The sequence below is a fragment of the Aulonocara sp. 'chitande type north' Nkhata Bay genome, linkage group LG16, assembly GCF_057382095.1.
Source record: "Aulonocara sp. 'chitande type north' Nkhata Bay isolate Kocher_YH1m ecotype deep benthic linkage group LG16, A_spYH_male_GT1.1, whole genome shotgun sequence".
NCBI classification, from domain to species: Eukaryota; Metazoa; Chordata; class Actinopteri; order Cichliformes; family Cichlidae; genus Aulonocara; species Aulonocara sp. 'chitande type north' Nkhata Bay.
In genome coordinates, this window is record NC_141359.1 from 31706399 (window position 1) to 31720186 (window position 13788).

Here is a 13788-nt window from a genome sequence, read left to right on the forward strand (position 1 = left end):
CCTCAGATTAGTGCCTGGGTGCTTCACTGAAGGACTACCTGGGTAAGCTGGCACTGGTGCTGTCTCAGAGCGGACTCAAAGTCCATCATAGTAACTGGGAATCCCAGCCTTTAGCTAAATAAAAAGGCAATCCAATGTGTCCTGAATGGACAGAACAGTAAAAATACCTGCCTCAATGCAACACAGGACTCTGCTGAGCATGTTGCATCTGTACCTCCATCCTGGATCGAAGCTGAGTCCATAATGAAACATAGTCAATTTCATTTAGGTCTCATTAAATCTTAAAATATAATAGTTTATATTCTATCTGCAATAGAGGGCAGATATCCAAGCCAAAATCTGCAGATATCTGACAGTTTTTGTTTATGGATACAAATGCATTAAATTAAAAACTACATAAAGATGATAACTGATGGTTTCAAGCACTTGTTTTACCTACTTACCTGCAACCAAAGAATGCAAACATGATCAGAACACGAATAAAGTTAAAGCACAAAGCTTTTTAGTACTAAATATCTCAGCCACTGATGCTGCACAGTCATTTGTAGGTGTGTCTTTATGTTTATAGACATAAGGTCAAATGAGCTGCCTTTAATTGTAACCACATTGTGTTTTCACTGTTGTTCACTGAATGCAAAATCAAAGTTTCAAGTGTGAACTTCAACCCATCCTCTTCCACTTATCCAGTTCAAACTTGATTTGAAAATAAATGTATTTAATTCCGGTTATAATAAAAATGCCAAACTCTTTATTCTCACCTATTTTCCCACATTTTACTTTAAACCTTTATCCATCAGCAAAGTTATTTGTTTCTTGGCTGACAGCAAACCCGCGTGCTGACACACAATACTCGAACTGCAGTAAATCACTCAAACAGCCAAAGAGTGTGTATGAGGCCATGATAATAAGGTGAAATTTACTGCCCCTGCCTGTCAGGTGGTTGCAAATAATAGTCTTGCTTGGCAGGTACCATTATTGAAGCCTTGTCAGTCCACCCTTTTTCTGACAAGATGTTACTTGAAGTCTGTGTGTTTTCCCGAGGCTCCAATCACAGAGGCTTAATAGCAAGCTCTCCGAGGAGCTCTGAGCTCTGGAGGAGCCCTGCGTCTTAATCAGGAGCTGCCACTTAAAGAGATTTCCATCATACCTGAACACTATGGGTGGCTACCCAGTGGAAATAGACTAAGAAATGGAAAACAGACCTAATATAGATGTCTTGTCATTTGTCCTGGTGATGATGATACTTGAGGAGAAAAAGAGACAGAGGGATAGGAAGCCAGTGTGAGCCGGTAGATGACATGCTTTCAAGCAGGTAATTGCTATTTGTCTCTGTGTTCTGTACTGTGTGATTACATGCTCTCTGTTGTTCCATTGTTAAAACGCTGCTGTGAGAAAAAGTGATTTGGACAAGGTACGGCTTGTTGAGCATATGAGTAAGTGCATACCACAGAGCATGTACATTACAGCGCTGGTGGTGGCAGATTTCACTACGATTAGTTATGAAGTAAAGAAAAGTGGATCGATTTTACGGGCCAGAACAGTTCCAGTCCAATATCATACAGAAACAATAAGTTAAGCAAACATGCTCCTTTTGCTTTGGTCTCCCTTCAATTTCAGCCTTTAAACACAAATGTGAAAAATTTATAGTTTTTATTAAGACTGTGGGGTCAGATGAATTTATTATGTCAGACTTTCACAAACCAACAACCCAACAGGCGCTGATTGGTCAAGTGTGCGGAGGTAAAAAGTGAAAAGATTAAACTGAACAGAAATATACTTGTTCTGACTGTTAAAGGATTTGAGGGAAACCCTGTTTAATTAAGAGGACCCAGAACTCAAAAAGAGCCATTCAACCAATCTGATAAATCTCGAACAAGAATGAATGTCTCCATCTGGACTGTCTGAGCAAATAAAGATTCTGAAAATGATCAGTTTTCTTTACCAAAGGATGCTTTCTGTGTTCCCGGGGAGGTCACATAGAGTCAGCTCCCCTTCTGACTCCCTGCCCTTTTAGCTGCCCAACAAGTTAGTGTTTGCCTCTCTGGCATTTTCCCTACTGGCTCAGGGTGGGATGAATTATGATGCACCACACTCCCTTCTGTACTTCTGGGCAGCCAAGGCGATCAAGATAAATCACCATGCTGCCCCACAGGGGATGTGGTGAGATCCTGCCTTGGATGTTTTTGGGGCCCTGATCAGGATGCTGAGGATTTGGAGCTGATGTGATACTGCACTCCCTGAGAAGCATGCACTGTGCACACAAAGGAGAGGCCTTGTGGAACTATGTCAGACGATTGGATAATAAACTAAAACGAGATGGGATTTTACAGTGGGTAATTATCCATTATTCGGCTCCGCTACTGTCACATACCATTTAGTCTTTTCTGAGTGTAAGAAAATTACACTGAAACCATGCGATAAACCGTGCAAATTTCAGCCTATTGATTCGCAGCATCCCGCTCTTTTGATTGATGGCTCTCTTGTCTTTTCAGCCGCACATTCCTGGCTGCAACTCAGGGGAGCCTCCGAATTCAAACATGAGCCGTGACAATGAGTAGGTCCTGGAGCCAACAAGAAACAACACAAGATACCAACATGTCTGTCAAAACCACCGAAAACTAATCGACGGAGTCGAAAATCCAAAGTCCACCCTACCCCGCCTCGCCCCATGTTACCCAAACCAAAACAATGAAGGGCAAAAAAAACCAAAACAACAGCAGCCCAAATGGCTCATGCGTAAACTGTATTTAATCAACACATTCCGAGCTGTGGGGCTGCGGGCCGTCAGCAGGCTGATTGCCTGGTGAGCAGCACCACATCTGTTTGTGTACAGGGGCGGTGTAGGCCACAGCTCTGCCACACAAAAACCTTGGGCATATTTCAACTTTTCAGTGCTGCAATTTGCCCCCAACTGCTTCCCAAAAAGCATAAATACAGGCTGTGGAATGAGCGGGGGATCTGTTTTTCTCATCCATGGCGTTGTCATTGAGGTTCTGGGAACGGAAGGCTGGATTTCAGATGCTAATTACTCGGTCAAACGTACTGGCACGGTGGCTGGCTCTCCTGGCTTGTGGGTTTGCACAGAAGATGCACATATGCAGCAAACAGCACACAAGTACTGTATCAAAGTCCAAGTTCTACTGTCCGCCCACCAGAAGCTCTTCCTAATGTGTTTCAGAGCCAGCTCGGATATGGCATGGAGACCACAGTGTGACGGTTGCTACTTTTAAATTTTTGGACCAAGCCTTTAGAAATTTGCTGAAAAATGCACATGACATTGAAAGCCTGCATAATTAATAGAAAGTTGATACATACTTGGCCTAGACACTGTTTTATAACAGTCTTTTGTTCTCCGGAGATTCGAGCAAAGGATCACTTGTGTGATTCCAATGTAGCCAATGTAGATCACAATACCAGCTTGCACAAATATCCTAAGTGACTGCAGCAAGGAGCAGGCAGTGTAATGTGTTCAGCCCTGCGATACCTACAGAATCACAGGATGGAAGAAGTACTGCAGGATGGCAGCTTTTATAGAAAGGCCTTCAGACCTCATTATGTTATATGCAAACAGTAATGAAGGATCCATCAAAAAGGATGCGCAACGCTGACACTCGGGAACCATCGTGACCGACGAAGTTCCACCACCAGGTGCCCTGCGCCGACGGCCTGCTCCATTTCTCCAGTACGACACGCGGTAATTAGGTGAATTTGGTGCGGGCCGGGCAAAGACAGCTAGATCAAGGCCTTGATGAATTAGTGGGAGCAATCTGACAAAGTCACATCACATTAATCACAACAAACCGGGTGCAGAGCCACACTCTTGCCCCCCTCCTTTCTCTCGCTTTGCTAGTGATGAATAGCTCTGCCTGCACTGTGTATCACCTGATCTGGCTGAATTTAAATGTAACAGCACAATTCCCACAAAACCTCTATTGATCTTATTCCTGGGTTCCCTTCTAGGGTTCGAATATTTTAGATAAGGATGAAGGCGTGGTAATGTTAAGCAGGCCAGAGTTTTATGGTACGCTACACTCATAAGTCACAAAATAAATGAATCTTTGTTTTTAGGTCAGGTTAGAATACATGTGGTAAAAGTGAGGGGAAAAAAACTTCCACCCTGTTATAACAAACCATTCAATCAGTCAGTGCTCTTATTTTCATTTAAAGGATACAACAAAGATGTTGCTGTGTTGCAGAAACACTTTCTTTCAATGTTTGGACCACTTTCTTGGTAGAGCTAAGTCCTAAACCATGGTCCACGAGGGCAGATACAGAATGACACATTCACAATTTTAAAAGCCATCTAGTAGACTGGATTAGATTCTTTGATGGGGTGATTCTCTTGACCGTGTCTGCAGTGGCAGCTGGCTTTACTTTCAAATTGCTCGTGACGTCCCACGTGTTACGCATACATAACACCAAGATACCTACGGTATATTTTTTACTGCCACAGCTAGACTGCTGGATGGAGTGGTGGTGAGATAAACCAACTGACATGTCACACTGAGACAACTTTACATATCACCAAGTCCTCCAACTAAATCACACTAGTCGTTTGTTTAGACTGGTAGCCTTTTACAACATGGAAAACTCTGAATGTGAGTTTTCCATGTTGAACTCCATCCACAGGTGATGACTTACTGAGCTAATGTAGTTGCACTGTGTAAAGAGTTATTACGGCTTGATGATTCATGTGATCTAAGATAACGAGCCTTGTTATGAGCAAGCGTTTGTGTTTGTTTCTTTTTGTTCTCTGCTTATTTTCAGCCCTCCTTAATAGTATGTATGTCTTGTATTTTTCTCTTTTTTTAAAAGAATATAAATAGAATACAAGTCCTTTTAATTTGGGTTTGTTACACAGCATGATTCCCAAACTTTATGACAAGCCCAGGGACATAAGCTGTAACTGTGAACCATTAAGAGCCAGAAAAATGTTATGACTTTACCCCATTTTACCTGTTTAGCTGATATTCACTTACTAAGACTCCGCTACTAATGCCACACAGAATGTGTTGGCTATTAGACATTGAATTAAACATTAAATTTCTCCCAACCCCCATAGTTGGCTGGAAATAAAGTGTTTCAGAGGACATCAATAGATACCTACCCGTGCATTGAATGGAGTGGGTGTGGCTCATAATGGTACCGCCCCTCGTGGTGCCGCATGTCAATCGGGATAGGTGTGTGAAAAGTGGGGAAAAGGTGGTGCGCCCCTGCAAACACAAAAGACAGAAAAATGTTAGAGAACAGCATTTCTTAACGCTCGCCGAAAAACTGGAATACAGTTACTGATTAGTGGCCGCTCCATTTTACAGTTCCCATAATGCAGGAGTAATTAAAACCGACCCATATGTGCCTGAAGAACCTTCATTAACTGCTCCCTCTCCGCCCCATAAGACCAAAGCAAGTTTTACACAACAATGAATGCTGCTTTATGTGTCAGACCAAAAATGCACGAATCTGCCATTTCCTGCCATAAATGCTCTGATGGCTCAAGGGAAGTCTCATTAGAACAGCTGTTTTTCATTAATTACTGTCATTAGAGCAGCAGATCATAGGAAACTTTACCGTCATGATTTAAGGAGGAGGAGAGGTCTAATCACACATAAAGGCTGGCTAATTCTCTCCACTTTAAAATGTTTACATCTCAGATCTTTGATGGAGAAAAATATGCCGTATCTCAGCGGGACTTTTTGTGAATCTGACTGGCAAATCCAGTTGTTTGTTCACTATAAGAGGAAAAAGACAAAGAGCTGTGCAGCAGAGTTCTGTCCTCACAAGGACAAGTAAGCCCAAGACCAGAAGGGTTAAAGGTCAAAGCAGATCATTATCTCAGCCTAAGAAAAACACTGGCATCAAGTGTCAGGAGGAAACTGGTGTAGCACCAATGGGATGCAAAGCAATATTCACACATGTTCAGCCCAAATTTAACCAGTGCAAGAACGTCTTCCTCACTTTGTTTCACTTCTTAAACTTACTAAACTTTTTATTTTTAGTTCTGCAGTTTCACCTGTTAGTGAAAAATGGTTTTTTTAAACTTGCCGTTACAGCAGCTGGGAATAATTAGTATTTATGGGTTTTGTTTTTTTGTATTTTTAAGAAAAAGAGCAACAGTTGTGTGTATAGTGTATAAATATAATATCATTTCATTCAGTGTTTGCATTGTTAACAACACCTTTCTCTATGAGATGTGCCTCAGGTGTGCTAATTCACTTTAGCCATCACTGTGAAAACAAGGTGTGTAACAGGACTCTGTGCCTGCAGGCTATGGCTAAATACTGGATGTTGTTTTTAGGTGACGGCAGTTACAAAGACAGACATTAACCCTAATAGAGCCTTTTGTTAGTGTGACTGAGGCAATCATTGTGATGTTGCACCATCTTGTTCTTGGTTAATTTGGATTGGTTCCCTGAAGGCAGCTCTGAACTGTATAACATTTGACAGGAGTGGAATTTTTTTAAGACCACGCATTAACGCTCAGCGATTATTTTACCCTTTGAAAACAGACTTTAGACAGGCCCGGTTTTACTGAGGCGTTGCCCTAGTGACGCTGTTGAAAACATGAAATTAAGAGAAGAATTGTACAAAACAATTTAAATAGATTTTTAACTGCAGTGCAGCACACCCATATCTCAAATTTTACGGCTCAGAAATTGTTTTAAAAAATGCTCAATTTTTGGTGAATTAAATTCTTGGATTTTATTAGGCTCTTACTTTGCACCAATTAGCATGTATATGTATCTCTCCCATACGGTCTATGGATATGGCTTAATATCCAGGCTAGCTAGCAGATGATAACACAGAACTCATCTCATCTGTCATCCAAATATAGTTAGTCTGGCTCCCAGAAACCAACATGGTGGCAGTCAGTAAAGCTAACGAGACTTTACCCTCTGGTTCCAACTGACATTTTAATGTCCTGATGTCTATGCCATTGTAATAATGTAGTCAAAATAAAGCAGCCACACATATACACATGTTCTATACTGTGCTACAAGATTTTCATTTGTAAAAAATTAGCAAATAATAAAAATTATTAGTTCAGAGAGCAGTGAAAAAAACCCCTGTAGGTTTTATTAATCACTGAATGTGCCCAGAACAGTGAGACCTGATCTAGAAGACAAATTGAGTTGTAAAACTCTGTCTGGTGCCTCTTCTCCTCCTTGAACTGTAAAGGCCAAGGGCTTGTTGTTTCTATTGAGACCTAAGTTGCTGGTTCTCAGCCACTGACCCGCCTTCATTTTATTTATTTATTTATTTTTGAGCAAGACGGTCAGACAAATCCAAGTCAGCTTCTGGTGAACAAGCCAAAACAGGCACCCAGTAAGAGAGAGAAACGTAGAGCTGGGGAAAAGAAGTTTGAGCTTTGTTTCACAAGTGGAGCCAGAAGTTGGTGATTTGTGTGAGGGGTGCCCCCTGCTTGTGCTTCCTGGCACATCTCTGGTGAAGAGGATGATGAAGCTTACTTTTTCTTTACTTATTATATTTTGTGCGGTTCTGCAAAGCTAATGTACAGTGATTAAGTCTTTTTGGATAATGTATCACATTCTACAGGAAGAAGTCTTGGTGTTTCTTCTGTAAGGACTAATGCCCAGGACATTAGAGAAAATACATGCACAAACACTAAAAGAACCAGCACCAAGCAGAAGCTCCAGAGGCTGCATGAAGCCTCTCCCCACCCCCTCCCAGGATGGTGCTGCTGGATGTGGGGGTTATAAGGGCTGAGCAGGACCTTCCATCACCCAGACAGCTGCATTGTTTGCTGGGCTGCAGGGACAACTACCGACAGGTACACGGCTGGGACGATTCACACGCCTCAGCTTCTTGATTTACCGTCCGTCTGTCCCCTTTGGGCGTGCTGGCATGTGGGGTTACTCCACCCTGGGCTTCATATAGCCAAAACTGTGTGGATGGCATTAGCACAGTGTCCCAAAAGCAATCAGTGTGCCAGAGACATGGAGGATAAAATAATCACAGTGACAACTTTAGATTTGCTTACACAGCAAGATTGTACCATGGATTTACTGCTTAAAATGTGATTTATTCACATTTATTTATTCAGATAGAAGCCTTTGTGTATTTTAACTGCATTGTGGTTTCTGAGTGTTTGCACAAACACACATTTAGTGGATCTCTGACATCACAAGTGTTTTGCTTCTGCTGTGTCATTGCAAACAGTTTAGAACTCAGCATCTAACATTATATATAAAAGCACATACCATGGAATAGCCGTAGGATTGTGAGTCAACTATTTTTATTATAGCATTCATTATCATTCTCAATATGCAATAAGCGTGTCGTGCACAGAGCACTGAGGGACTTTTGTTTTGGCACAGTCTTATGCAACACAGTCCCACTGGAGACTGGAAAATAGTTAGGACATTTGGAATATTAAGTTGTGTTCCCCTTTTTATTTTTACTCACCTGAATATGATCTTTTATCAGATCGGTCTCATATCTACTTATTCACCGTTTAACAGTTTTCCACTGTTAAGGATATAACAGTAACACGAGTGACCACATGATTTATTAATAGAATTGTATGATTGAGTTTCAAAAAGATCATATGTGTTAAAATGCAATCGTTGCCAGTTTAGAGTTGTTTGCCAGGATTTACATGTCCCACTGAACCCCTCACAAACAAACACTAAACAAACTTCCTATTAAAATACTAACGTTACAAACTATCGTGAACAAACATCCATTTTCATGCCGTGAGACCCGGCTGTCTTATCTCATGAATCAAACCCGGCCACAGGGACTTTTGACCTGGAGTCGTTTTCAGTCTTCACATCTGCTCTGAACTCTGGTAACATGTTTGTTTTAAAACTGAACAAATCTTTGCTCCCCCATGACCCCCATAAGAAGGCTCCAGACATGCTAAACATCCTGCCAAGCAGCAGGAAGAGCCCCACATCCATCCCTTCTTTTTAGTTTGCATCTTGAATCCTCGGTTTGATCTCTCACTAAAGACAATGGCAGGTGTTCGATATCAACAAAGGCTACTTCGAGTCTCATGACTCAGGGGAGGAAGAAGGAAAAGCACTTTTGCATTATGAAGTCCCAGATCAGGACTACGCTGAAGTGGAGAGCGGAGTGGGTTCATATCTTTGAGGAAGTACTCAATGATAATAATAATAATAATAATACCCTGAAAGGCCAGAGCAGGCCAGGAATAATTTTCAGGAAAAAGGCTTCTGTTGTGCTTTGATAGAAAGAGGCGGGGAGAAAGATGGGGGGGAGAAAGCAGAGGAGTAGGAGCGGTGGGGGTGCGCGATTCAGACAGGAAATTCCACTAGAAAAAGTTGGCCCGAGTCCTAACTACACAGCACCGTGCCAACGGCTATACACAAACGCTCATGTGCTTGCATACACACTCACATTCACAATTACACACACAGACACTGATTTGTTCTGCAGTTCGGTCTCCGTAAGCAGACGTCCAGAAAGTGACTGAGACAAACGTGCCGCTCGGAGCTTCAACAGAACTGCCCTTTTCAAACACACACACTGCAGCAAGTGCTATGCTCAAGGTTAATAAAAAAGTGTGTGTTTAGCCTAATCCGGGAATCCTGCAGTACACACACAACATGAAACCTGCAGGTTTAATTTGCAAGACTTCGCTTCCTCTAGGGCAGTACATGGGCGAGTGATGGCGACAGAAGGATTAGAGGCTTACAGGAGAGCACGAAAACCACTGCCATGTTTAAAAGGAAGTCTTAACAGGGTGGCTCTTTACTTTTAACTACCCTCAGGGAAGGTAAAATGATACCTTTTTTATTGATAGGGGGATTCTGGGCAGAAGGTAAGTGGATTAGGCCAGTGGTCTCCGTAATGACACAAGATGGTTTGAGCGGAAATTCATTAGTCCCTGTGAACTCCTGCTAAGTCTGTAGATGTTATGGTGTACACACCAAAACGCTCGCAGCCTGGAAGCACTGACACAATTGTTTTCCAGAGGTTTTGAATCATCAGTGTAACTATGTTATGGAACATCAGGATATTGGATATTTCAAACGAAATAATGTCCAGTACAGGTTAGATTTGTTGCTGGATCCTAATACTTCTGTACTGTAGACTAAAGTTTTTTTGGTTGGACAATTTAGTCAGTTTTGATTCTTGGGATCAGATAATATGCAGCATTTAAAAACTTCTGCTAATCGTATGGTTTGTTTGTAATCCCTAAAGCTGGTTAGAAAAAAAAGAGGAGGGATGTAATAATAGGTTGGTCAAATTACATTATCAGCTTTCAGCTCTGTTTGGGTCTCCAAGTCCTAAAAATATAGCAAGGCTTTTATAATAGGTTCCTGTTTGTTGAACTGAAACTGAACCGAATCAGGGGAACTGCAGTACTGACCAGAACTGCTCTACATATGAATCATGTGCATCCATCAGAAATCTCTAAAGTTGAAGCTGAAGGATCCTTAGGTAGACTTGACAAAAACGGTTGAGCTGGGTCCTAAACTTTGCTGATCAGGATAGTGATACAAGAAAAAGCTGGTGAGGCTCAGCGAAGAGCTGCTACAAACGGAGCCAACTGAGGTGGTGCAGCATCTGAGCAGGATGATTCCTAGATGGCTCCCAGGAATTTCAATGGTACTGGGAGGAGGCCTGAAGCATACTGGGCGATTATGTCTCTCAGCTGCCTTGGTAATACCTCAGTGTCCATCCCACCAGAAGAAGAACTGGAGGAAGGGTCTGAGGAGAGAGATGTGTAGGTACGGTGTTGATACTGTTGCCCCCATGACCCAAACCAAGATAAACAATAGACAGTTGGATAATTGTTTATATTAAAATTTCTGTAAATAGGCTGACATCTATTGATATTATTTTTTTTATGATGTACTGTGTGCATGTCAGTGAGTGATTAAAATCTTAATAAGTCTGTTGCTGATCCTGTGTTTATGTCTCATTGCCATGACACCCCCACCCCCACATATGCTCAATCTACTCGCCCAGACCTCTGCTGCCTCCGATCCTGTCCCGGCGTGTTTACAGATCCCTCTCAGGCCCAGCTGGCTCCTCTCTGCTGTGATTAGTCTCTGTCAGTTCAGCACGTCTGCTTCGGCCAATCACTCCTCAGTCTTAGCTTTAACCCCACGAACCCACCACCAGTATGATCCATCACCTGGGCTACAAGGTGCTGCACCGCCTCCCCTAATTGTTCTAAAGACTGAGCTCTACCAAGACCTTACCTCACCTGGGTTGCCATTAGCTACTGAGCTAATATCTCTCTTTGGTGTAAAAGAGGTGCTGAGGGGAAACAGGAGCAATTTTGTCAGTTTTACCTCCAGATTTTTTCCAAATTTCCATTTTTAGCTCTTTTTCTAAAGAACACTGGCTACATTTTTGGCTCTCCACCCACTGAGACTTATAATGGACTAAAAACACAAATATGATATGCACCACTAAGCCTGAATCGTGAGATTTAGCAGGATTTGGTGTATCCTGTGCTAACATTCAGGTAGCCTACAGCAGGCCTCTCTCTGAAGACTGATGGGGTGTCGGGATAATCAGCTTCCTGTACAGACTTCTGATTTATTGCCTGGTCACTTTAGAGCACAGGTGTGAGGCAGATCAGGTAATTAACACACTGGGTTTGTCACCGTTCTGTAGGTCAGGAGGATGTAAGGAAAAACCGGAAGGCCCCCTGTAAATGTGTTTAACATCCAATGGAGTGATACTTGACATAATGAGGTGTCGCGACCACATTTTCTGCTTTTCCTACTTATCAAAAACTGGGTTTATGCACGACCTCTGTCTGGTCCAAACAGTGTTAGCAAGCACCAATCAAGCCAAGTAACCTCAAATGGCAAGAGCTGGCAGGAAAGCTTTGTCTGTCTCCCATGAGCCCTTTAACCTCTCATACACAGCTGATGAAGAGGCTGCCAGTTCACACAAAGAGCGTCCTCAGCGGTTCTATGACAGCATCCTTTACCCAAAAGCAGCCATCCGACCCCCCTGAATTACAAACTGGGCTTTTTTCTTTAAAGGAAAGAAGGGGAAAGACAGAGGAAGTGCCCAAAATGGCATACAATGTGTGGGAGAAGGAGGCAGCGGACATCAATCTAAAGCTGTCCCAGCTGGGGTTCACCCCGAGGTGAGGTGTCCCCCATGGGTAAGCTGCTCCCCAGGTCCCGGGAGGAGGCTGGGGAGTATCTCTTGGACGGACCTGGTCTCCATCAGATTGCCTGTCTTTGGTCTTCCAGAAGGATACACACTTCCCCTTACTGAAGACATAGGCTTAGAAAGGCCAGAGGTAAATTGTTTCAGAGGAAAAATAATTTATGTTTAGAATAATTTACACTGCTGAAAATGTTTATATCCATCAGCGTGGAAGTTATATTAAATAAACGACTGATGTCCATTAGTTTCATTGAGACATTAATAGCAGCAAAGTTTACAACAACTCTAAAAGCAGGTGGGCCATTTCAGCCTCGACTGCAGGACACAGCCAACATCCTTCCACTTTGCTTAAATGCATGTTTGCATTAGAAAGCTACACAGTTTAAAGAATTCACTGTACTGTACTTATTTGTTAGGGTTAAGTTTTGTTTTAGTCACATGTTTAAATAGACAAATTTCATGAAGCCGTAAGGCGTTTTCCTTCAAATGAAGTCTCACAGATGTTCCAAAGAGGCAGGATGTTAACTTAAACCCTCAGTACCTAACCTTAGATGAGTTGCTGGTGGATGCTAAAGGGTTTAAACAAAAAGATTTTGAAGAGCTCAAAAGCAACAGCTGACTGCTGGTGGTTCATAACACAGGGATGAGCATCTTAAGTGCTAGCCCCTGCACTCTCAGGTCAGCTATCCTGATAAGATAAAACATTAAGACTGCGCTGTTTATATACACACAGACAAGCCGGATCTCACAAACCCCTCTCTTGTCTGGCCTCTTTCTTCGGGGCAGGATTCAGCGTGGAAACTCTGTGAATTGGTTTTAAAGCACTAACAAGAAACAGCTGTGAAGGAGGTCAGAGGGCCTCCAACTAAACGGATCGGCTCGCAGGTGATCCACAGTCTGATAATGCTGCCCTTCTCATCCTCTTTTTGTGATGCGGCTCTTGTTTCAGTCTTACATAAAAATGTAGCAGACATGGTTTAGCAGATTATTCATTGTATTTCTCAAAAAGTGTAACCGGATAGGCTTATCAGCGAAGCATAAACACTCAGAATCAAATGAACAATCATCAGGTCAGCAGTGAACCCTGCTAGGGTTAGGGGTTTATGCCTATTGGGAACCTCTAAATTAAAAAGCTGTTACAAGGAAAATTGAAATGCTAAAATATTAGACATCTTCTACTTTCTGAATATTTGCCCAGGTAACATGTGGCTACAACAAAACCCAACCCCATCCCCAGAATGAGCCACTGGTTACCTGCCTTTGTATGACAAGGGGCCTGCAGGTGCCTCCTCATTCCTCAGGCACTGTTAGAGATCTGATGTGTGTGTGTGTGTTTTGTTTCCTTAAGCATTTCTTTGTGCAAACCATTCTCCATGTGCAAACACTTTTGGATTTTAGAAGTGCACAAGAGGCATTATGCTATCAGTGTTAGATACTGTATCAATCAGTGGTTCAGATCTCCTCCCCATAGTGAAAGTGATCAAACAGCGTAACAGTGCTTGACGTCTCTCCAGTTGTTCTTCAGCCTAAAGGCCAGTTTACTTGGCCTTAATGCAAGTATGGAAGCCAAATAAACAAGAATCCCTATGAGTAACACATGTCCCTTTCATCAGGGCCTCGCTGCCAACGGGGTCGAACCATTTACAAAGGAAAGAGGAGGAG

At 42.5% G+C, this 13788-nt stretch overlaps 1 protein-coding gene across 1 annotated transcript in view; it reads right to left on the minus strand.

The window, feature by feature from the left end:
• gli2a (GLI family zinc finger 2a) overlaps positions 1-13788 on the minus strand; it is an 84999-nt gene that overhangs the window by 31069 nt on the left and 40142 nt on the right. Inside the window, exon 3 of the mRNA XM_086266495.1 lies at positions 5108-5213. Coding sequence (XP_086122621.1) covers positions 5108-5213 — 106 coding nt within the window. The remainder of the gene's footprint in view (positions 1-5107; positions 5214-13788) is intronic.